Here is a 26,005-nt window from a genome sequence, read left to right on the forward strand (position 1 = left end):
TAGCCAAAAACACTGATGAATTGCGACCAATGTAACCTCTCATTTGGTTTTGTCCCGGACCACAATAACAAGGGTCGTCCCATTCCGACTCAATGTTCTCTCGCAAGGGCTTAGTAGGAGGGGGACGGGTATTGACCGCAGAGTTATTGCAAAACTTCCTGCAGTACCCCACCATCTCCAAGAGCCTACTGAGGGCCCTCTTGTCTGTCGGGGTTGGGAGGTCAGCGATAGCCTGCACTGTAGCTTGCATCGCTGCCAGCTGCCCCTGTGTCACCACAATTCCCAGGTAAGTGACCCTCATGTGGCCGAATTCATTTTTTTCAAGGTTCACTATCAAACTGGCTTCAGACAGCCGTATTAAATTGCCAATACACACCTCTGTGTTCATCAGCCCTTTAGTCACTGAATTACTCAAAATATATAGGTGTTGTTTACTAGGTTTACCTATTGTAACAGACATCACCCAACGTCCCAGTTCTTTGCATTTCCTCGGGACAATCAAACCCACGGGTGCGAGTCGTTTAATTACTTCTGCTAAAGATTCGCTTTGTTCGGGGATTAAGGGAGAGACCTTATCAGTAGACCTGGCCAAAACAATAGCCTTCTCCCATCTGATCGATCCCATACTAATCTGTTCAAAATGGTTTTTTTCTCTTATCAGGGGGCCCCTAGCTTCTTTGATTTCCACGCTAACACCGACTAGGTTTGTTAGCATATCAAAAGCCGGTGACCGTCTCAGTTCGCGTCGGTCATGATCAATAACATTCTTCCCCCTGGGCAGCCGGTAAATCTCTTTCCTCCAGCACCGCAAAATGTCCACCGGGGGGTACCTCGTGGGCCATGTTAAAAACCTCATCTCCATAACTCTTTTGCACCACCCCCCACTCCTCATCTGCGGATACTGTACTTGATTTCCCTTTCTTCCTTAGCACTTTCTCCTCCGCACAATAGCTTGTCAAGGCTGTGTCAGAGAGAGCGGTCTCTGCCAAAATCATCAGCCCCTCGTCTCGCTCCTGCGTCTGCACAAATTCTTTCCTGGCTACTGCTACGTCCATCCCAGCTCCCTCACGACCTCTTGTCTCACTACAGACCGCTTTGCTGAACATCTACGCTCTGTCCGCCAGAGAAAGCAGGATCTCCCAGTGGCCACACATTTTAATTCCACATCCCATTCCCATTCTGACATGTCTATCCACGGCCTCCTCTACTGTAAAGATGAAGCCACACTCAGGTTGGAGGAACAACACCTTATATTCCGTCTGGGTAGCCTCCAACCTGATGGCATGAACATTGACTTCTCTAACTTCCGCTAGGCCCCACCTCCCCCTCGTACCCCAGCTGTTACTCATTTTTATGCACACATTCTTTCTCTCACTCTCCTTTTTCTCCCTCTGTCCCTCTGAATATACCTCTTGCCCATCCTCTGGGTCACCCCCCCCCCGTCTTTCTTCCCGGACCTCCTGTCCCATGATCCTCTCGTATCCCCTTTTGCCTATCACCTGTCCAGCTCTCGGCTCTATCCCTCCCCCTCCTGTCTTCTCCTATCATTTTGCATCTCCCCCTCCCCCTCCAGCTTTCAAATCCCTTACTCACTCTTCCTTCAGTTAGTCCTGACGAAGGGTCTCGGCCTGAAACGTCGACTGCGCCTCTTCCTATAGATGCTGCTTGGCCTGCTGCGTTCACCAGCAACTTTGATGTGTGTTACCCTGTCTCATACAAGGTTGGCAGAAACGTTTCAGCTAAATTCACTATCGCGGGCCCCTGATGAACCTGTGAGTCCATGGGCGGGGCCTCAATGCTGGCAGGCTGACCTGTCAATCTCACGACTGGGAACACGATTCCCCCGGCGAGGTCATTACCGAGCAAGACTTCCACGTCTTTCATCGGTAATTCGGACCTCACCCCGATCGTGACTAGTCCAGAGACCAGGTTGCTCTGTAAGTGTATCTGGTGCAAAGGGACTGACTCTGTCCCTTCCCCAACACCTTTGGCCTCTACCTCCCCAGTCTCAGTCTCTGAGCTAAACTCTAATACACTCTTCAGTATTAGTGACTGACACGCTCCCGTGTCTCTCCAGATCCGCACTGGAACTGGGTTTTAACCTCTCCTTCACTGACACCAGTCCGGCCGAGATAAACCTCTCGCGCCCTTCCTGGACTTTTTCAGACCTGTCCTTCCCTAACGGTTCGCTTAACAGCTCGATACAGCCATTCAAAATTTCCGCTTTTCCTTTCCCCGCCTCCGTCCTTGAGGCAAAGCACCTGGACGCAAAGTGTCCGGCTTTCCCACAATTATAACAGACGACCCCAGGAGACTTCCTACCAGACTGCTCCCGGTCTACCTTATCCTTTTCACTAGTCCCCGGCTTACTTTCTGACTTTTCCGGCAGACTCTCCCCGCCGTCCTGACTACCCTTCTGGTAGCCTTTACTCGGGGCAAACTTCATTTTATGCGTCAACGCATACTCATCCGCTAACTTAGCAGTTGCGGCTAACGTGGCTGCCTTTTTCTCATCGAGGTAGGGTCTCATACCCTCAGGGACACAACTTTTAAACTGCTCAATCAGAATCAGTTGTAGCAGTCTGTCATAATCCCCCTCTACCCCCTTCGAGGCGCACCAACGCTCACAATATGTCTGCATCTCACGGGCAAACTCCAAATACGTGCGGTCCCACTGCTTCCTTGCATTCCGGAACCTCTGCCGGTATGCCTCCAAGACCAACTCATAAATCCTGAGGATGGCCTCTTTCACCACCTCATACCTCTGGGCATCTTCCGCGGACAAAGCTGAGTAAGCTTCTTGGGTCTTCCCTTTCAGTACACTCTGAAGTAAAACAACCCACTTATCCCTCGGCCAGTCCTGACTTATAGCCACTTTTTCGAAGTGGAGGAAGTACCGATCCACGTCGGTATCGTCAAATGGGGGAACCAGCCTAACCTCCTGGGTCGCCCGGAACCCTCCACCTTGGTTCGGCACGAGCCCCTGCTCGGCCCTTATCTTTAACTTCTCCAGCTCAAGTTCCCTTTCCCTCTGTTTCCCTCTCTCTTCTCGCTCCCATTGCCTCTCTTTCTCCTCTCTCTCTAACTGTCTTTCTAACTGCTTCTCTTCGTGTTCTAACTGCCGTACCCGGAACTCGTGCTCGAGTCTCAGTTTTTCAAGCTGTACCTGTACTGCGTCTCCAGCAGGTTTTTCAATAGACACCACCCCCAGCTCACCTTGGGGAAACACACCTTTAGATACATAGTGCTCTACAATAGCTCTGTGTATCTCCTCTCTCCTCATTGTCGACTTCACCTTAGCAAGATTCAACCGTTTGGCCACAGCTACCAATTCCGATTTCCTGGCATCCTCTAATGCCTCCAAGGTTGGCGCCTTTATAAATTCCTCAGCCTCCATTTCTGCTGTTTGTCTTTTCTTTCTTTCGGGAATTTTAACGCAATCAATTTACTCCGTCCCAAATTTAGCGTTCAAAATCGCGGACGAGAACCCCACTTATGTTACGTACCCCGTAACTGGGTTGCCAAACCAGCAGAAATGGATCACTCAGTTGGAGTCTGGAGTACTAGAACTAAGAAAGTTTTATTAAAGAAACAAGCAACACAGTAATCGAAAGGATAATAAATGCAACAGTTCAGCGATGATAAACACACATGTGCACAGAATTAAGATAACAGCATCAATCAAGCTCTATCGTTGTCTAGGGGTAAATGACCAAATTTCAAAGTGACTCAAAGTTCAGTCCAGTTCAGTAGTTCAGTTCGCAGTAATTGTTGCCATGGCGATGGACAACGTGGGGGAAGAGAGAGAGAGAACAGGAGCAACTATTCATACACGGCTTCACTCACAGACCAGCGATATGGCTCACAAGCAACTTTTTGGGCGGGTCCTTGGTGATGTCACCTGAGGTCACCGACTGTGACCCCTCCGCCAGATGCGGTCGATCCTCTGCAGTGAACCCGGCACCCAGGCAAGGGCGGACACACACCGGGTTCCCGCTGATCGTACCTTTCCACCCTGGCCGTTGTCTGGTACCTCTCACCGACTCGTGAGAAGCGTACCGCTTCCAGGGTCTCGTTACCTCGGGTGGCGTGTGTGTGTCGCCTTAGCGAACCGGTCCCTTTTTATCCCCCTGCTGGGGCATCGCCTGTCCACCACTTCAAACAGTTCAGGGTTCAAAGGGGGAGCCGCTCCAGACAGCTCTCTCTCCCCCGTTCCTTCATTACACATCTCCAGACACTGCTCCATTGTTCCTTATCTCTCCTTCCCCTGAGGTGGCAGACCACTTGCTGATGTCACTGATGCTAACCCAGGCCAGCAAACATCTTAATTTTATGTGTATTCTCGTCACAGCATTAACAGCCAACGTGCCCAAAGACAAGCTGGGCACAGCCTGCAAATGTGGCCACATATTCCAGCACTAACAGGGCATGCCAACAATGATCAGTGGAATAACATACACAGCAAAACTAACCCCTTTCTCACAGTCATCATCTTCATCATCAGGTGCCGTGCCCAGTTTGAGCTTTGACTGCCATGGCCCACACACTCCTGTTTCGAGTCAAGTGGATCAATTAATTGGTATTCATTTCCAATTCTCTGGCTGCTGTCTCCATCATTTGTCTTTATCTTCCTCTTGCTTTCTTCCCTTCAATCTTTCCCATAATTACCATGCATTCTAACTCCTCTTTCCTAATCAGACGTCCAATAAAGTTACGTTGCTTTTTCATGATCTCATACATTATTTCTCTTTTTGTGTTTGCTCTGTTCATGACATCTTCATTAGATATTCATTTCGTCCATGATATTCTTTGCATTCTCCTCAAAAACCACATCACTGCTGCTTCAATTCGTCTCATGTTACTAGATATTGTCCAACATTCGCTCAGAATAAAACATAACTGGATAAGCGTAACATTTCAGTACTCTGAGGCAGGTTGTCATGCCTAGTTTAGTACTGGTCCATATACTCTTCATTCTCGTAAAGGTGTCTATTGCCATCCCTGTTCTTCTTTTGATGTCCATGTTGCACCTATCATCTGATGTCACCCAGCTTCCTAAGTAGCAAAAGTTCTGTTCTTGTTTTATGTCTTCCCCGTTTATTCTCAGCCTGCAGATAGGATTCTCCTTATTTCTGGATATCACCATACATTCTGTCTTTTTGCAATTGATGGATAGACCCATTTTTGCACTTTTTTCAACAACTTTATCAATAATTATAACAGTCATATCCACCACTGACAACACAGACAGGCCTCCAACGCCAGGCAGGCACTTGGCCTCCAGCCCTTGGGCCAGCCTCAGACACTGGGCCTCCAAACTCCAGTCCCTGGTCCGGACATGCAGACAACTTCCAGACAAGCTGACCCATGGGCTTCGACCTTCATACCTCTCGGGACTCGCTGATTTCGGTCTTTGACCTTCAGGCTTCTATCTCCAGACTTGCCAAGCTCTGTTTATTGACCTTCAGCTTTGCCCTCTGGACTTTGCCGGTCTCAGGGTATCGACCCCAGGTTAAACTCTTTCAAGCTTCAACTTCCAGACTCACATGAACCTCTAATCCTCATCAATCTGGGAGTCACTGGCCCTCACAACTGCCGCCTGTACAGACCTCTGACCAGGGAATCAGTAGTCTCCTCAGTGCCTGTTGACCTGACGCCCAGGATCACCGACCTTCAACCGAGGAGTGCTTTGACCTGGACATTAAACATCTGATCCTGCCCCTGAATCTTCATTTTATGCCCCTGACTTCTAACTCTTGCTCATCTATGTCCCTAAATCCTAACCTAACTCCCTGTGCTGCCCCAAAACCATCACAACAAAACTAACAGAAAACTAAGTCTGAGCCAAGACATCAGAAATGGAAGTCAATGCAGGAGCATGTAAAAACATCTGTTGGAAATCTATTAAAATCAGAGTATATAATAAGAATTCGGAAAGTGGTGATAGAGGAAATATAAGGCTTGAAACAGAGAAGTCATATTCTTTTACAGCTTGAGTAAAGGAATCAGTTTTAAAACCCAATGGAACTTTTTCTTGGAGCAGGACAACATCATTCTACAATTCTAGACCCCTCTTAAGAGAACTGTGCTCTTCTCTGGACAATACATCATACAAATACTCATTTGTCTTTTTTTTTAAACTTACAGAACTAGCTTAATGCAGTCAAGATAAAAATCAGCTATCATATGGCAGGCTTAACTTCTGATGAATACTGGAATTATTAAAAATGTTATGATATAGGAGGATGACATTTGCCTAACTTTAATTTAGTCACACAGTGATCTGAATATCTAGAAAACACAATACTTATTATTTAGCATACTTACAATGGAATTTGGAGAAAAATATGGTAAATTGAATTTAGGTACATTTCTGGCATTATCCTTTGGAATGGCACAAAGTTCTATGAGGTAAATGATCTATATACGCCAATGGTACCTAGCGTAAAATGGAAGTTTTCCTTTCTGAGTTTCTTTCTCCAGTTGAACATGCTTGTAATTTTACTTCAGCAACCTCCCACATCTCACCTTTTCCATCTATACCACTCCAGTCGAAATATACCCTTCTCTCACCATCACAAAACAATGAAAAGTGATTTATATTGATCAGAAAAATGAGGCAAAGAGGTTAAATGAATATATGTCTAAATGGCATACAACAGGACAGTTACTTAGATTTGGTGTGCATAAGACTGAAGGAGGTAAGGAAGGTTGAGAAAGCATTAGAAGAGCATAGATCCTGAAGCCATGAATATAGTAGTGATGATGTTCTGACAAACCTTTATAAAACACGGATTTAGTCAATACTGAAGTACTCCATCCAGTTCCACTTACCATACCTTAGAAAGGCTGAAAAGTCATGGAGGGGTGCATGAAAACAGTAATGCCAAGATAGACATATTAAAGACCAGAAAATGGGATTGTTTGTTCTCTTTTAGGTAGACAGGGTCAAGAAGAAAAAGGGAACAAATAATGAATAGTTTCAAAGGCATAGTTAGAAAGCTATGCCAACTAGTAAAAGATTTAAGGTGACTGATAAAAGAACCAAAGGCAACATGGAACTGTTTTCTTTAAACTTTAAACCGCAGAAAGTGCAAAGATTCTGGATGGTGGCAAAGATAGATTATATTGCAGCATTCATTCATGAATTCAATCTATACATGAAAGAAAAATATTATAGGGCTACAACCATGAAAATAAGACTAGTTACGCTGCACGGTCAGCAAAAATTCTTGGAGCTGAATGTCCTTCTTGTGTTGCTATAAACTTAAATATTCCTTTTGGGGGACTCATCAAAATATAAATGTTTTCAAATGAGATTCAAAGATGCAATGAAAATCCAAGCCCTTCACTAAGTATTTCAGCACATCTATGACCCAGCAAGAGAGCAAAGCTGGATACATATATTAAAATAAAACATTGCTGCTAAGTCTTATTTTTATATTTTATTTATTCACTTCATTTGCTATTTAAATGAAAAATATACTATTAATAATTGAAATGGTAGAAGCATGTTTTGAATTTTATAAAATGAGTATGCATTTGATGAAACTAATGTACCTTGGTCAACCCCACTCAAGGGCATGTTACTGTGGGAAGACTCTTCAACCTTATCTTCAAACTCATCATCTTCTTCCAGAGGCTCCTCTGCAAAGGCTCTGCTGTTGTAATCATCTCTTTTGTAAATAAACTGAGCAGCTACAATTTTAAAATAAATGAAATATAAATATTTCAATGATACAGCAGAAATAAATTTATGGCTTTTGTACAAATGATTATAATTGTTCTGGCTGTCATAAACCAGAACAATTGGCAAGCCCAAAAAGTTACCAACTCCTATCCAGAGTTACTTAAAACCTTTGAAGAGGCAAGGAGAAAGCTTAATAGAAAGATGCATACATTCAAGAGTTCACAGGACTGGAAGGGCTGAAATACAGCACAAACTGCAATGCCAAAAGCTTCGGCTAGTATAATAATCATCGTATGTCAAAGGGATGTTTTTTGTAGTTTTAAAACAGTCACTGTACTTATTGGTGTAAATCTTACTTGTCATTTAGTATTCAATCCATGCTGCAAGTACAGTTATCTGAGGAATTAGAATTACAACTAAATTGCAGCAATTATCATCCTTATGACGTTATGGATAGAAGGTATTAACAAAGCAGAACTCATACAGGAATGAACTAGAACCATACCATCATTTCTTGGGCTAGATATTTCTCAAATCAATGGGCCATTCTTAATTATTTGTACTGTTGACAACGGCTGCCATTACTCTATTGATGACCAAGAATAGAAGGAAAAGGCATTAAACGATAGATTACATTTCAACACACAAAAAATACTGGATGAACTCAGAGGGTCAGGCGGCATCCATAGAAATGAATAAACAGTTGATGTTCCAGGCCAAGAGCCTTCTTCAGAATTGGAAGGGAAGGGGGAAGATGCCAGAATAAAAAGGTGGGTGGTGGGAGGGGTAAGAAACAAGCTGGAAGGTGATAAGTGAAGCCAATTCATGGGAAAGATCAAGGGCCACAGAAGAAAGAATCTGATAGGAGAGGAGAGTGGACCATAGGAGAAAGGGAATTAGGAGGTGACCCAAGGAGAATTAATAGGTAGATGAGAAGAAATAAAAGGTCAGTGGGGGGAATGATGGGGGGGGGGTGGGAGAGAGGGGGAGAGGGGAAAATTACTTGAAGTAGAAATCAATAATCAATATTCATGCTATCAGGTTGGAGGTAACCACGGCGAAATATAAGGTGTTTTTCCTCCATCCTGATCGTGGCTTCATCTTGGCACAAAGGCCATGGATTGACACGTCGGAATGGGAATGAAAGTGTTTGACCACCATTGAAGTCCCGCTTGTGGTAGATGATGTGCAGGTGCTCAACGATGTGGTTCCCTAATTTACCATGGGTCGCACCAATGTAGCAACATTAGCAACGATAGGTCGCCACATCAGGAGCACCAGGTACAACAGATGACACCAGCAGATTCACAGGTGAAACGTTGCCTCATCTGGAAGGACTGACTGGAGCCCTAAATGGAGCTGAGGGAGGTGGCGTATGGGCAGGTGTAGTACTTAAGCCGTTTTGCAAGGCTAAGTACCGGGAGAGAAATTAGTGGGTAGGGATGAATGCACAGGGGCATCACGGAGAGAGCAATCCCTGTGGAAAGTGGGGGAGGGAGGAGGTAAAGATATGTTTAGTGATAGGATCCCTTTGGAGATGGCAAAAGTTGCGGGGGATAATGTGTTAGATGCGGAAGCTGATGGGGTGGTAGGTAAGGATGAGAGGGACTCTATCACTATTAAAGCAGCGGGAAGGTGGAGTGAACACAGATGTACAGGAAATGGAGATGTGGGTGAGGACAGCATCAAGATTACAGGGAGAGAAAACCCTGCTCTCTGATGTCCTGGAATGGAAAGCCACATCCTAGGAACAAATGCGGTGGAAGCAAGGAAACTGAGAAAAGGGAATCGCATTTTAACAGGAAGAGGTATAGTTGAGGTAACCGTGGAAATCAGTAGGTTTATAAAGAATGGTGGTTGACAGTTTGTCTCCAGAAGTAGATGACATTTGTCCTGTCTCAGGCTACGTCCGCACGAGACCAGATAAATTTGAAAACGCTGGTTTCGCATAAAAACAATAGGCGTCCACACCAGGCATTTTTGAAAATACCTCCGCCGACATTAAAAACGGATATTTGGGCGAATCTTCTACTGGGTATGCGCAGTACACACAGAAAACAAAGTGAAGAGGAAACGGTACACTTGGTGCGCATTTGTCCAGCTACAGACGAGAAAAACTTAAAAGGAAATTGCCAAACGAAAGACTTCGTGCACATTTGTCCAGAAACACTTCCTACAGCCATAGCCTCTTCACCGATGGAAGGGACGACAGCTACAACTAAATGCAATAAGGCTTGTTACTGGGTAAAGGTGAAATTTGCTATTACCTCATTTGTTTGCTTTTACTTTTGCCATGTCTTTGTGTATTATTTTGCTGTAATTAACATGTGCAATAAAACAAGTTACTGGACAAAAGTGACAATTGCATCTATTGAATGTCTGCACTAATAAAGCACGTTGTTAGATGTATAAAACATGTCTGCATCAGTGTTATCGGTATTTCCATACAATGTTACACTAGGATGTTACACATCTATTGTCAGATATTGTTGTTGTGGTGTCGGAGGTTGCGTTCAAGAAAACAATGAAATGCCACACTGCTGCCACCATTTGTTCCAGCACGTCATGACAGCGGTTTTAAAATTAGCCGGTTACCCCATACACACTACAATGGCCAACCAGTGTTTTCAGATTTAAACACTCTGGAGACCGTTTTAGGAAAGCTCCACTTTCGGGGGAGGAAATCGCCGTTTCAATGTGGACGGAGGGTCAAAACGAAGAGGAAAAGCTTCGGTTATGGATTTATCCGGCCCAGTGTGGACGTAGCCTCAGTGAACAGATCACATTTGAGCAGTTTGGGTGGCATGGTAGTGTAGCACTGTTATAGCCCCAGTGACCCAGATTCAATTGTGTCGCAGTACGTTCTCCCCATAACTGTGTAGGTTTCCTCAGGGTGTTCTGATTTCCTCCCATATTCCAAAGGCACATGGGTTAGCAAAGTAATTGGTCACATGGGTGTAATTGAGCTGTGCAGGCTCAGTGGGGTGGAAGACCCTCTTACCCTGCTCCATAAAAATAATATACACAGTTAATTCTATAGCACCATGACAAGGATTCTGTTGAGGGTCAATGCTATTGCTGGACTCCGTGAATGCACATCACAAGGAGCATACATGGAGCTGAAAAGTAATCCATCAAGCTGGGTGGGGGGGGGGGGGGGGGTGTCACAAAAAATATATAGCGATGTATTATCCAAGGACTACTGCCAATGTTTCAATTTCAACTTTTGTATTCAGGCAATTAGCTCTTTCATTACTGTCAATGGGACGTTCTTGGAGCTTTGTCTTTCGGTTTGTAGGGAGAAAGATAATTGATTGATAAAACAGTTTCTTTCCCAAAGATGCAGCCTGATTTGGTGAGTATTCCAACATTTTCTGTTCTGATAGTTGAAGGAACTGATTCTTGTCAAGGGAATCAATTAGTTCAAACCATTCATCTTCCTTTTACTTTGTTTAGCATGTAAAGTCCTGTGCTGTACCTTCACCAAGTTGACACTTCATTTTAGATACATTTGGTGCTGCTCCAGATTTGGACCTCTATAGTCCTCATTAATACCAAGCTGGTCTCCTGTCTTTACAGAAATGGTAGATGGGGAGATGTGCTAGGCTAGAAACTCACTAACAGATTTGACAAGTGCCAAGATTATATTTACTACCCTCATAATGAATTGAAGTCCATTCAGTAGGGGAAACAGGAGTTAAGCACATGAGCTTCTCAGGATGCTCACTGATGAATGCATACTGCACATTGTTCAAATCCACGTGCAGTTCTTCAGAGAATGAAATTGTCCATGCCTGTGGACAGTAAGTTCCAGCATTATAAGTGCCAGCCAATGGCGATCTCCAAAAACACCTACTCTCCTATCCTTGACATTACATGGGGTAACCATCCACAGATATCAACACCCTAGCTTCCAAACTGTCGGAAGCCTCACCTCCGAACTTCTCAGGGTTAGTGAGGTTGTTTTTCATATTCCAGGTTATTGAATTATTTGACACAAAATCCCCACATGCTATGTCAATTGTGCTAACATAACTACACAACTGAGCACTGCTATTTAGGAGAGGAAAACGATACCATACCAGACAACCAAGAAAATTTAATTAAACAAATATAGTGCACAAAATGGCACTTTGACCTACCATTTCCATAGCAACCATCAAGTTCCTATCTATAATAACCTAATTTGCTTAAACTTGGTCCAGTGTCATCTATGCAACAGCTATTCGAGTGTTTATCTAGATGTTTCTTAAATGTTGTGGAAGTACCTGCCTCTACCACCCAATCAGGTAGTGCATCCCAGATTTCTACACCCTCTCAGTGATTCTTGGATTTGAACAGCAAGGTGGCTCTGTTCCTCAATACTCTAAGGCCCCACCATTCATTGTATACATCATCCCGAAGTGCAATACCATGCACTTATCAGAATTATATTCCATCTGTCATTGTTCTGCCCATCATATCAACTGATCAATGTCATCTTAAGCTTATTACTATTCTCAACTATCCATAATAAAACTTCTGCTGTTTGTCACAAATAGTAAAGGTTCCAGCACCAATCTATGTGGTAGACTACTAACTACATTCTTCCAATCACAAAATCAACCTGCAGTCATCACCTTCTGCCTATCATCAAGACAATTTTGGATCCAATTTGCTAATTTCTCTGGATCCTATGGGCTTTAAACTGTCGAACCATTTTTCTATGTGTTGGCTTGATGCAAGCAGTTTAGTTTATGTAGTAAACATATAAACATAACATGGACTTCCTGTTCAAACATATATTGAAAAATTTGATTTAACTGGTCAGATGGGATCTTCCACCTGACAAAACAGTGCTAACTATTCATGATGAATCCCTGCATATTAACCTTATCCCTAGAATGTTTACTAATAATTTCCCAATTATCGGCATTATACTCACAGGCCTGCATTTACTTGGCTTATTCCTGCCGTTCTGCTTGAAAAAAGTTACTACATTTAATATCACCCAGTCATGTGGCACTTTGCCTGATTTCAGAAAAGATACAAAAACTTATTTTAATTTTTTCATAAAGAGCCTGGAAACTGACCCAGTAAATTTAAAGGGGGCAGAAGTAATATTGCCCCAACTGAACCAGAGGTCAGTCAGGTTTTCAAAGAAAGAGATAGTGGATTGTCCAAATTTCTTCAAATATTCCTCTATTAAAGAAAGGTGAGAGAGGGAAATTAGGGATGTGCAAATATGCTACTATAAAATCAAAAACTATTGAAGTCATAGTATCATAGTCACACTCTTTAATCATCTTCTTCCTTCTCCGGCAATTTCTCGAGATTCAAAATGCTTTGCTCAAATTTTCACTCTTATCAGTTCTGAAGTGACTGGAGAGTTCAATGTAAGAACAGCAGGCTCTTCCACAGATGGAACAAAGAGTGCTATTATAAGATGCAGTTAAGATGGTGGTGTGTTCTGCTGTTTACAGTGGGCTTCTGTGTGCTGAATGTATTCAAGGCTTTAATACTCCTTTCCTTTGGACAGTTATCATGGGACTAGTACATATGAGTACAATGGTCAGCAAGGGCATATTGGGCCTGCTTTTGTGTTATGAAACTCTGTGCCAAGAATTCCCAAAAGTCAGTGAGGATATTGCACTTTCTCAAGGCTTTCAAGGCATCTATTAATCTTTTCAATCTCCGTCAGAGCTCAAAATATAGTGTTTGTTTCTGAAATCTGAGATCAGAAATATGAGGCTACAGAGCACAAGAAAGAAGTGGCATTTTTAACAAATGCATTTTAAATCATTAGGATAATCAAGCTAACATGAGTAACCTCCCGGGACCAATGCTTCCAGTGTGGAATCCCTAATTGTATACAGTTACCTCTATTAGTAGTTTATAATTTAGGATTTGGATACAGACTTGAGTTAACTTAAACTAAAGCTAATAAAATGGAAATGCATTACTGATCTTGTTAGTAAATTGACTACACAACAAAGGACAAAATAGAGAAATACAGTACTGTTCAAAAGTCTTAGACACATGTAAAAGAATTCTATAAAGCAATGATGCATTCAAAAATAATGATGAGAGAATTCTAAATATCAAGAAATTACTAAAAAAAACAGTAAACAGCAAAAAAAACTACATCTAATCAGTTTTGGTATGAACAACTTTTGCCTTTCAAATTGCATCAACTCTTTTGTATAGTGTTGAGCAGTTTTGTAAGAAAAATCAGCTGATAAGTCATTCCAAACATCTTGGAGAATTTGCCACAGTTCTTCACAAGACTTTGGCAGTCTTGCTTGCTTTTCTCTCCAGGTAATCTCAGACAGCCAGGATCATGTTGAAATTAGGGCTCAGAGGGTATACCAGCTGTTGCAGAACTCCTTGTTCTTCTTATTGCTGAAGATAGTTCTTTATGACTTTGGCCTGCGTGTGGGGTCATTGTCCTGTTGTAGAATGAAATTGGGACCGATCAGGTGCCTCCCTGATGGTACTGGTGATGGATGAGAATCTGCTTGTAGATTCCATTAATTCTGACCAGATCACCAAATCCATTTGCAGAAATGCAGCCCCAATCTGCAGGGAACTTCCACCGTGCTTCACCACTGGCTTCAGGTACTCATTCATGTAGCATTCTCTAGCGCTTCTACAGACTTTTCTACTGCCTCCTGTGAGACAAAAGATTCAAATTATGACTCATTAGTCCAGAACACTTGCTGCACCTCAATCTTTGTGTTCTTATGCATAGGTGATTCTCTTGGGTTTGTTTCCACCTTGGAGGAATGGCTTTATGGCAGCATCTCTTCCATGAAGATCACTTCTGACAAGACTTTTCTGGACTGCAGAGAGGTGTACTTGGGTTCCAGTAGTTTTTGAGAGTTCACAGCTGATAGCAGAGCTGGACTTCTTCCGATTTCAAAGGAACCGTCAGTTTAATGGAGCTGCACTTAGCTTCTGTGGCTGACCACTCTGTTTTCAGGTCCTCAACCTTGCCGGTTTTGTTGTGCTTCTTCAGGAGAGCTTGGACAGCACTTCCTGAAACTCCCGTCTGCTGTAAAATTTCTGCTTGGGAGAGACTTGGCTGACGCAGGATGACCATCTTGTATCTTGTTGCTATGCTGATTCTTGCCATGGTGTAAGATTAAACTTTCACATCTGTCACACCTTCACCTTTTAGCTTGGTTGTCCTTCGCCCAATTTGATTCCACTACACCAATTTCTGGTTTGGTTAATCAGTTTAGTTCATTCAACTCATTATGTCATTGATCATTAGCATCCTGTTTGTTATCTTTGATTAATCAAGCTCTGGGCATAATACCTACAAAGTAATCAAGTTTTTATCTGAAAAATGGTCTATTACTTAATATATTACTTTCTTTCATGAAATACAAAAAAACTCACATTTAATTTTTCAGAAAATGAATGATCGGAAATCTAAAATTTGCTCGTTTCTACAGACACACTAGTGCAGAAAACAAAAAAAAACTCAAACAAAATTTTAATAAAAAATCTAGGGTGCCCAAGACTTTTGCACAGTACTGTAGGACAAGGGTTCAAAACAGCTAGGACAAACTATTTCCCAATTTTTGAATCACTTAGATGACAAGTCAGTCTGCTTATAACACAATGATAAGTAACGTAATTCAATGTTTTTAAAACAAATATATATCATAGATTAATAGAGAAAGACTTCAAAAAAGTCAGTTTACATAGTCAAAAATATTACAGAATATTTAGTAATAGCAAATGGAAGAACTTGCTTGCAGATTAACAACCATGTGATTGACAGCAAGAAAACCTTTTGACAGCAATAAAGGTCCGGTCAGCTGGGCAGAAAAGAGGAAAATGGAATTTAATCTGAATGAATGCGAGGTAAATCATTTAAGGCTGCAATAAGTCATGCCATAACAGAGTAGTGCAGAGGAACAAAGGAACATGGGAGTTCGTGCCCACCGATCATTATATATGCAAAACAGATCCATAAGTTAGTTAAAAAAGCACTTGCTATAAATAACAAAATACTAATTAGACACAACTTAAATACCATGCACAATTTTTGAAATGCCATTACAGCAAAGATGTAATTATACCCAAAGGTGCAGAGAAGATTTACAAGCATGTCGCTGGGGCTAGAAATATCGTAGAGATCTTATTTGGAACAGTAAATAGCCAAAATGGAATAACTATCAAGCTTCATCAACGCCTATCAGAACAGTCAAGAATCAGGGAACACAGATGTAAAAGCACTTTGTAAAATTAGAGGGAATGAAGCATTGTGTTTTTCCACCTATACAAACCAATTTACTGAAAAGGTGGTAGAGGCAGAAACCCATGCCACATTTAATAATTATGGATGCAAAGAGCATGGTTAGATCAAATGCTACTAAGTGCAATAAGGCTGCGTTTTTTTTTCTATTTAAGCATTTTATAATATGTACAGACACAGCAAGTTGAATGACATCACTGTGCAGTGCAATTTTTCCAATATTCAGTCTAAGGAAATCTATATGAACAATTCACTGTTAAACATGGGAAAGTACAAAAAAATGCCTCACAGAATGTTGCTCTTCACATTCAAGGCACTGGATTGCAAAACTATAGCTGTGCAAAACTTCACTTAAGCCACACAATACTGCAAGTAGCTCTTAGGAAGGATATATTATCCTTAAAGTCAGGATACTGCATATTTATCAAAATGAAACGTGGACTTTTCAGAATTAAACTTTGAAGCAAGACTACAGAAAGTGGAGCATTAATGCTGGAATTCAGAAAATTAACAGGTGATCTGACTCAAACCTTCAAGAACCTAAATTGATTGGAACAAACACATTATTTCTGCTTGACAGAATATTTTAAAATTGTCAATTAAATTGGAACCAGACATTTCTTGATGGAAAATGGCAACTGATGCTGGGTCAAGTAATTTTATTTTTGTTAAGAAGTTGTGAGAAAGGGTAGCTCAGGTTCCAAATCAATCATGACCTTGCTGAACGGTGGAATAGACACAAAAATGGCCTACTCTTTTTATATAATCTACCTCAAAAGAAATCTGAAGCATTAATAGATATCAGGAAGTACAACTTCCATCCAATAGTCTCTCTTTGCAATTCATTCATTTCAAACTTACACCTATTGCTGTTAAGAAGCATTGTTAGAAGCATTGGTATTCTCCATTTATTTAAGATGCTCTGATAAATCCAACTTACTTCAGAGAATACTTATTAGGGCATAGATGGTGTAGTGGCATCAGCATCGGACTATGGGACGAAAGGTCCCAAGTTCGAATCCAGCCGGCTCCCCTGCATGCTTTCCATCCGTGCTGGGTTATGAGCTGGTGATCTCTTTGGAAACTCATCCGGCAGAAGGCAATGGTAAACCACTGCTGTAACTTGCCTTGTACGTGGTTCCCCACTACATCAGAGAGGCGTGGAGGGAAATCGTCTGCTAACTGGAGAAACTCTGGATGCGATGTACTTTTCCTTTCCTTTTATCAATTAAAACCATTCTAATTTACATAATCAGAAATAGAAACTTAAAATATTTGCTATTAAAGAATCTGACTTATTAGAATTAGTCTATTTACAATGCAAAGATAAGCGTAATATTAACAAACCTGTTGCAGGGGAAATACAGTAGTCATCTTCTACCGACTGGCCATAGACATCATCATCTTCAAAATCTAAAAATAAAACATTCATTTTCAAAAATGTGAAAATTGGTCAATAAATAGTACTAGAAGCTGGTGAATTCTCAATTTTTTTCATTTAAAAAGTTGATTTCACAGAACATGCCCATTAAGGCTATCAAAAAGATGTGAAATGCGATTGATTTCCTCAGATATAAGTGAAAGTTTCCAAATGTGCCTTCAAAAATTCACGTTAGAAATTGACATGATTGCTAATCTAACAAAACCTTTTAAGCAACAAATTAATCAAGGTCCTCCACTGCAGCAAACATTCATTAAGTCAATGTTCACTAAGCAGGGGAGAGCTAATTTTGTAAGTTTGACAGATGAAATTTTACTGAATGAAAAGTTAAACCCTCTACAGCAAAACTTTTGTACTTCCATAACAGAATTATATCATGGAATACAGCACACATTACACTTGTTGGTAGAATCTCAGGTAGTGATGAGAGGGCGTGCAAGAGTGAGATATGTCAACTAGCGGAGCAGTGCCACAGCAACAACCTGGTACTCAACGTCAGTAAGATGAAACAGCTGATTGTGGACATCCAGAAGAGTAAGACAAAGGAACACATACCAATCATAGAGGGATCAGAAGTGGAGAGAGTGAGCAGTTTCAAGTTCTTGGGTGTCAAGATCTCTGAAGGTCTAACCTGGTCCCAACATATCGATGCAGTTATAAAGAAGGCAAGACAGCAGCTATACTTTATTAGGAGTTTGTAGAGATTTGGTATGTCAACAAATACATTCAAGAACTACTATATATGTACCGTGGAGAGCATTCTGACAGGCTGCATCACTGTCTGGTATGGTGGGGCTACTGCCCACCACCAAAAGAAGCTACAGAGAGTTGTAAATTTAGTCAGCTCCATCTTGAGTATTAGTCTACAAAGTAGCCAAGACATCTTCGAGGAGTGGTGTCTGCGAAAGGCAGCGTCCATTATTAAGGACCTCCAGCACCCAGGACATGCCCTTTTCTCACTGTTACCATCAGGTAGGAGGTACAGAAGCCTGAAGACACACATTCAGCGATTCAGGAACAGCTTCCTCCCTTCTGCCATCCGATTCCTAAATGGACATTGAATCTTTGGACACTACTTCACCTTTTATTAATATATAGTATTTCTGTTTTTGTACAATCTTTAATCTATTCAATATATGTATAACGTATAAAATATATCGAATAAGATTTACTTATGTATTATTATTTTTTTTCTTCTGTATTATGTATTGCATTGAACTGCTGCTGCTAAGTTAACAAATTTCACGTCAGATGCCGGTGATAATAAATCTAATTCTGATTCTGACTTGAATGCATATCAGGTTGTTCTTTGGAATTAGGGTCACTGTTGCTTGGCTTAAAATTCTAGGAAGTGAATGAAAATAAAAAATAAAACTAAGAGATTTGAATATGTTTTACTATATTAACCAATGCAAATCTAAATTATCCTGGCTTTTTTGAGTTGACTTACAATCTGCAACAAAAAACTAAAAAACAGTAAATTCTATTGGGATCAGACCACAACACCGTTAGTTATACAGCAAATACACCAAAATCAGAGAAAACAATATATCAAAACCCTGACTCAACTACATTGAAACAGCTAAAAGTGAAACACAATAACTTTATATTCAAACCTCATAAAACTTACTCATGTGTCAAGCAGAATTATCTAATTGCAATCACTGTAACACAATCCAACCAACTTTTATCTCAGGTGATTAACTTGAGATAATTACCTTTCAATAGCATGCCTCATCAGCAAATCAAATGAAGAATGGCTGAGGCTGAGGCTTTGAATGACTATTTTGTGTCAGGCTTCACAGTGGAGGGCACATCTAACATGCCAAAGAGAGACGTTATGGATGTGATGGGGGAGGTGAGGACCTTGATACAAGAGCTATCACTAAAGAGGTAGTGCTGAGCAAACTTGTGGGCCTAAAGACAGACAAGCCCCTTAGTCCTGATGGAAAGCATCCCAGGGTATTGCAAGAAATGGCAGAAGTTATAGTAGAGGCTTTGGGGATAATTTACCAAAATTCTCTGAATTCTGGACTGGTGTCAGCAGATTGGAAGAAGGTGAATGTCATGCCACTGTTCAAAAAAAGATATAGGCAAAAGGCAGGTAGCTACAGGCCCCAGTTAGTTTAACACCTATAGTTGGGAAAACGGTTGAAGCCATCATTAGAGAAGAAATAGCAAGGCATCTAGAAAGAAATGGATCCATCAGGCAGACACAGCATGGATTCAGCAAAGGCAGGTCCTGTTTGACAAACTTACTGGACTTCTTTGAGGATATAACAAGCACAGTTGGATAGAGGGGAACAGATGGAAATTATTTACCTGGACCTATTTATATTTCTATGCATATATTGGCAAATACATATGTAATAACAAAATGATTACATTCCAGTCTAACTCCTCAACATAATCTAGCTTATTATCAAAACAATTTATATTATATTCTAAATAAGAAGATCCATTACAGTTTAAAACATATAAAGTACATTTTTTAAAATTTCATGTACTCTACCTCCACTTGTTTTCAGGATCTCCCTGTTCTCACCTGCCACTTAACTTCAATATCCAAACCATTTTTTCCTATGTTCAATCTCCTCCAATACTGCCATCAAGTTACTGGGGATATGGAATTGCGTGGCAAACCAGCTTAAAATGGCCTTTGCCTATGCTGCACAGAAATAACACCTCAGAGCAAGTATGTACAAATAACAACACTAGTATCACTACAATGTCTTTTTTTGGTAAAATGATTAATTGATAAATATAATCCAGAACCAATTTAATGACGAGATACCTCTTTGTTTTTTTCAAGATGGGTTTTAATATCTCACTGAAAACCATATATTCATCTGTGCAGCCCTCCTTCAGCACTGAAATATCAAGCTAGATGTTTCTGGTTCGCATTATCATGTTAAATTCAAAAGACCAAACAAAGAGGCCTCACATGACAACTATGACTAGCTTCCTTGCACCAATCGAAGGTCCAAAACAGGCAATAATGACTATAATAATTTTTGCCTAGGTACATATTTGAGGAAATAACAAGCAGGATAGACAAGGAAGAGATAGTGGATGCCGCACACTTGGATTTTCAGAAGGCCTTTGACAAGGTGCCACACAAGGCCGCTTAACAAAATAAAAGCCCTTAGTATTACACAAAAGCTACTAGCATGGATAAAAGATTGGCTGATGCAGAAGGCAAAAGAGTGGGAATAAAGGGAGCCTTTTCTGGTTAGTTACCAATTAGTGGTGTTCCACAGATATCACTGCTGGAACCACATTTTTCACATTATATGTCAATATTTGGATGACGGAATTGATGGCTTTGTGGCCAAGTTTGCAAACAATGCAAAGATAAGTAGAGGGACAAGCAGAGAGTCTGTAGAAGGATTTAAGACAGATTAGGAGAATGGACAACGAAGTGGCAGATGTAATATAGTGTAGGGAAGTGTACAGTCATACTCTTTGGTAGAAGAAATAAAAGTGTAGACTATTTTTTAAACAAGGAGAAAACTAAAAATTAGATATGCGAAGGGTTTTTGGAATCCTTGTGCGGAATCCCCTGAAGGTCAACTTGTAGGTTGAGTAGGTGGTAAGGAAGGCAAATGTAATATTAGCATTCATTTCAGGACGATTAGAATATAAGAGCAATAACGTAATGCTGAGACTTTATAAGGCATTGGTCAGACCACCCATGGAGTATCGTGAGCAGTTTTTGGCCCCTTATTGAAGAAAAAAAATGTACTGGGATCGGAGAAGGTTCATGAAAATGATTTCAGAAATGGTTAGCGTATGAAGAGCATTTGATGTTTCAGGGCCTGTACTCTCTGGAGTTCAGAAGAATGAGGCCGGATCTCATTGAAACCTATTGAATTTGAAAGGCCTTGATACAGTGGATATGGAGCGAATGTCCCTGTAATGGGGGAGTCTAGGACCACAGGGCACAGCCTCAGAATAGGGGGACGGCCGTTTAGAACAGAGATGAGGAGGAATTTCTTTAGCCAGAGGGTAATGAATCTGTGGAATTCAGAGACACAGACAGCTGTGGAGGCCAAGTTGTTGGGTATTTTTAAAGCTGATGTTGACAGGTTCTCGATTAGTCAGGGCTTCAATGGTTACTGAGAGAAGGCAAAAAAAAATGTGGTTGAGAGGGATAATAAATCAGCTGTGAAGGAATGACAAAGCAGATCTGATGGGCCAAATTGCCTAGTTCTGCTCCTATGTCTTACGGTCTTAAGTAGCAAACAGAGAACTTAGGATAAAGAATCCAAAAATATCTACCATTAAGAGAAGGAAATGTTTACGTTGTCTGCATAAGGCGGACAATTATTCCTCTTTATTGGGTAGGACTCAAAGTGACTCATCTAATTTAACACAAGAACAATATCAACATAATAATCAACGGAACTTACAGATCAGTATTCCTAGAGTTCAGAAGAACCTGAATCACATGACAGGGTAGAAATTGAGATTTTTCGCATGCAGCAGACATAGCTGCAGAGTTAAAGGGCCAGTTATTTAAAATGTTTAATAGTGAATTTGTGCCATTCTCTACCCTCGAGGGTAATGGAGATCAATTGTATTGAAGATGTGACAGATAAAAAGATCTTGGCATTGAGGATTATGGGGAACTTTAAAAGGAATTGAGACCAGCATAGATGAGTCATGGTTGCATTGTAAAGCACACTTGTGATCTGATGACTTTCTCCTGCTCCAGTTTTGTATTGTATAAAAATATTGTAATTTGTAAACAGTACAGATTATAGCAACATTTTCATGAAAAAGCTTCAATCAATGCTACTATTTTATTCATATTGCACATTCTTAGCAAGTGTCCAGCCTGCCAGCTCTTTTAGCTGGCTCTACTCCATCAATTTAAATTGACACAAAGAGCAGTTAGGCTTCCTAGGGTATTAATTATGTAGAAAAGCATCTGGAGCCAAGTGTCAGCTAAGAAATGATACACCAATGCTAACAAACTGAGCTGTAGAATAAGCAAAGGCATTTTTTGATCATTAGCTGATTTGTTTCAGAAAAACATATCTCAACTTGCCCAATTGGCCTTACTTAAATAGATATAGTAGTTTGGTCATTTGAAATTTCAAGATTCAGAATTATTTTATTCAAAGCTTCAGATCTTGTTGAATGGAAACACTGAATCAACAATAAGGGAAAATTGACAGGAGCATTCTGGATAATGAGCAGGCACCAAGGAGGATTCTAAAAAAATTAATGTTTCATTCCTGTAAGGTAAAACCTAAGGCTGAGTATTTATATATGAAAGCTTGTTATATATAGTCGGCCCTCCTTATCCGCGAGGGATTGGTTCCAGGACCCCTCGCGGATACCAAAAAACGCAGATGCTCAAGTCCCTTATTCAACCTGTCTAAATGCAGTGGACATTAGGACCCAGCGGAACCCCAAACCTTATTTAACCTGTCTCAGTGCGGTTGGCATTAGGACCCGGCAGCGGTGCTCTGAATCCGCAGTGTTTCTGCTCACGAAAATAATCATGATCACGATTTAAAATAAAGTGGAAATAATAAAGCGATCAGAAAGAGGAGAAATGCCATCCATCATCGGAAAAGCGTTAGGCTACAGTCGGTCAACGATCGGAACAATTTTAAAGGATAAAGTGAGAAAAGCCCTGCCCTGATGAAAGCTACAATTATTACTAAACAACGCAGTGGTTTAACTATGGGGTTTTGAGGTTTGGGGTTTTTGATCCTGCACATCAACCCGGCACGGATGGAGAGCGTGCTCAGGAGTGGTCTGTCACTGGATCGAACTTGGGAATTTCCGTTCCCGAGCCCGGCGCTGAAACATATGTTTCTTAAGTGTTTTATATACATAGAAAGGTAAAATATATACTATATACTAAGACAAATGTTTGACTAACTGATGCTAAATAATACCGGATGTACCTGTTCCGACTTACTTAGTAAGAGAACTTCCGGTTTTATTCCAATTCTGATCCATGATAACCTATGCACATCCTCCCATATACTTTAAATCATCTCTAGATTACTTATAATACCTAATACAATGTAAATGCTATGTAAAATAGTTGTTATACTGCATTGTTTAGGAATGACAAGAAAAAAAAGTCTGTACATGTTCAAACAACAAGCGCTGGAACAGCAGTTCCGGGTTTTCTCGATTCACGGTTGGTTGAATTCGCGCATGCGGAACTCGCGGATAAGGAGGGCCGACTGTACTACAGTGCAAAATGAATGAAATGAAATTCCTGCAGTGAATGAAAAGAAAACTGCAGATATTGTAAATGTGAAACAAAAAAACAGAAGATGCTAGAAAAACACAGTAAATAAGCCAGCATCTGTGGAAAAAGAAACAGTCAACATTTCAGGTCTGCAACCCTTCACCAGAAGGCTGAAAACTCTGTAAAACTGCAACTAGCAATCTGTTGACCACATTTTGTTCTATGAACGTGGGAATGAGGTCTAAAAGTTGTGTAGTCAGAAGTTCGTGAGAATTAAGAGGGCATGAGAGAGAAGAAAAATGTTTATTGAGCCCTTGGGGCAAGCTTAGAAAATGATAAACAGTATTATCATTTTTGAAAATGGATATTTAGCAAGATGCAGAGGAAATATATCTCAGGCTGACATCTGAAGCAAAGAAAACCTATTAGTTTTTTTAACCCCTCCTGACCTGTAGGATTGCTGCCAAAGGATTGGAGAACAACCAGCTTGGAGAAATAGACAAGAGGGAATAAACCAGATGAGAGAGCTACCATTAGATTGGAAGACTGCCAACACTATCAAAATAAACAAAAGGGAATAAACCAAGTAGATGCAGGCCAGATAGTTTAGGGTAGGAAAATTGATGCATTAGGCTCTCCATAAATTGAAAATCTTGAGCGACACATACAAAATGCAACAGGGATTCAGCAAGTCAGACACCATTTAAGAAGGGGAATAAACTGTCGACACATGGGACCAAGCCCCTTCAACAGGACTGGAAAGGGGCAGAAGCCAAAATAAATAAGGTGGATGAAGGGAAGGAGTACAAGCTGGCAAGTAATAGATAAGACTATGTGGGAAGGGACAGTGGAAGGGAGTTAGATAGGGGAGGGTGGATGAAATTAGAAATTAGGAGGGAATAGGTTGAAGAGCCAAAGAGCTGAAGAAGGAAGCTAACAAGAGAGAACAGTAGACCATGGAAGAAAAGGGAGGAGGAGGGAGGGAGGTGATGGGCAGCTAAAGAGAAAGGATGAAAAGATAACCAGAAGCATAGAGAAATTGATATTCATGCCATCAGGTTTGGAGGCTATCCAAACACAATAGGTTTTGCTCCTCCAACCTGAGTTTGGCCTCATCATGGTAGTAGAGGCAGCTACAGATAGACGTGTCAGAATGGGAAGTAAAATTGAAATGCATAGCTGAGAGATCCTGAATTTTAAATGTCTACTGTTTATTCTCTTCCAGAGATGCTGCCTGACTCGCTGAGTTCCACCAAATCAGGCAGCACCTCAAATCTTTCCTACCAAATGCAATAAGGATATACAACAATTCATCTCTGTGCAACAAGAGAACACACATTTTATTATTTATTTCATACATTATTATTGCACATTGGTACATTATTGTCTATATTATTGTGTATATTATTATTCTATACTTTATTATTAGTTAAGTCTGCACACCAAGTGTGTTTTTAAATATTGCTGCCGTAATGAAAGAAAATTTCCCACTCGGGATCAATAAAGTACAGGTCGACCTTCACTAATCCAACTACCTGTAATCCGGTTCCTTCGATAATCTGGCACTGATTATGCTTAATGTGATCCCTCTGTAATTCGGCATTTTCACTAATCCGGCACTCCTCAGGTTCCAATGGTGCTGGATTAGTGAAGGTCGACTTGCACTTATTATGACACATATTGCTTAGGAAATTATAATACATTTTATATGTTTTGCTTGGGAAATTCAAATCAATTCTAAACAATTATTTCTTTAGAAAGGCACAAGCAGATTTATTATGACAAGACTACTTCTGTGATCTTTTTATCAGAACTGGGAAAATATAAAAAAGCAGCATATATATGTTACAGAGATAAGAAATTAATGGAGATAGCAAAGAGAATCAGAATCAGGTTTATTATCACCGGCATGTGATGTGAAATTTGTTAACTTAGCAGCAGCAGTTCAATGCAATACATAATACAGAAGAGAAAAAATAATAAAAATAAAAATAATAATAAAATAAGAAAATCAATTACAGTATATGTATATTGAATAGATTTTAAAAATCCAAAAAAACAGAAATAGTGTATATTAAAAAAAAAGTGAAGTAGTGTCCAAGGGTTCAATGTCCATTTAGGAATCAGATGGCAGAGGGAAGAAGCTGTTACTGAATCGCTGAGTGTGTGCCTTCAGGCTTCTGTACCTTCTGCCTGATGGTAACAGAGAGAAAAGAGCATGCCCTGACTGCTGGAGGTCTTTAATAATGGACGCTGCCTTTCTGAGACACCGCTCCCTAAAGCTGTCTTGCGTACTTTGTAGGCTAGTACCCAAGATGGAGCTGACTAGATCTACAACCTTCTGCAGCTTCTTTAGGTCCTTTGCAGTATACCCCATACCAGACAATGATGCAGCCTGTCAGAATG

The 26,005-nt window shown here is 40.8% G+C and overlaps 1 protein-coding gene across 2 annotated transcripts in view; it reads right to left on the reverse strand.

The window, feature by feature from the left end:
- hbs1l (HBS1-like translational GTPase) overlaps positions 1-26,005 on the reverse strand; it is a 181,637-nt gene that overhangs the window by 145,102 nt on the left and 10,530 nt on the right. For both annotated transcript variants that reach the window (XM_063040428.1, XM_063040429.1), the window contains exons 2-3: positions 17,286-17,351; positions 7,561-7,698 (exon numbers count right to left, since the gene is read on the reverse strand). In XM_063040428.1, coding sequence (XP_062896498.1) covers positions 7,561-7,698; positions 17,286-17,351 — 204 coding nt within the window. The remainder of the gene's footprint in view (positions 1-7,560; positions 7,699-17,285; positions 17,352-26,005) is intronic.

This window comes from Mobula hypostoma, chromosome 2 (assembly GCF_963921235.1).
Source record: "Mobula hypostoma chromosome 2, sMobHyp1.1, whole genome shotgun sequence".
NCBI lineage: Eukaryota > Metazoa > Chordata > Chondrichthyes > Myliobatiformes > Myliobatidae > Mobula > Mobula hypostoma.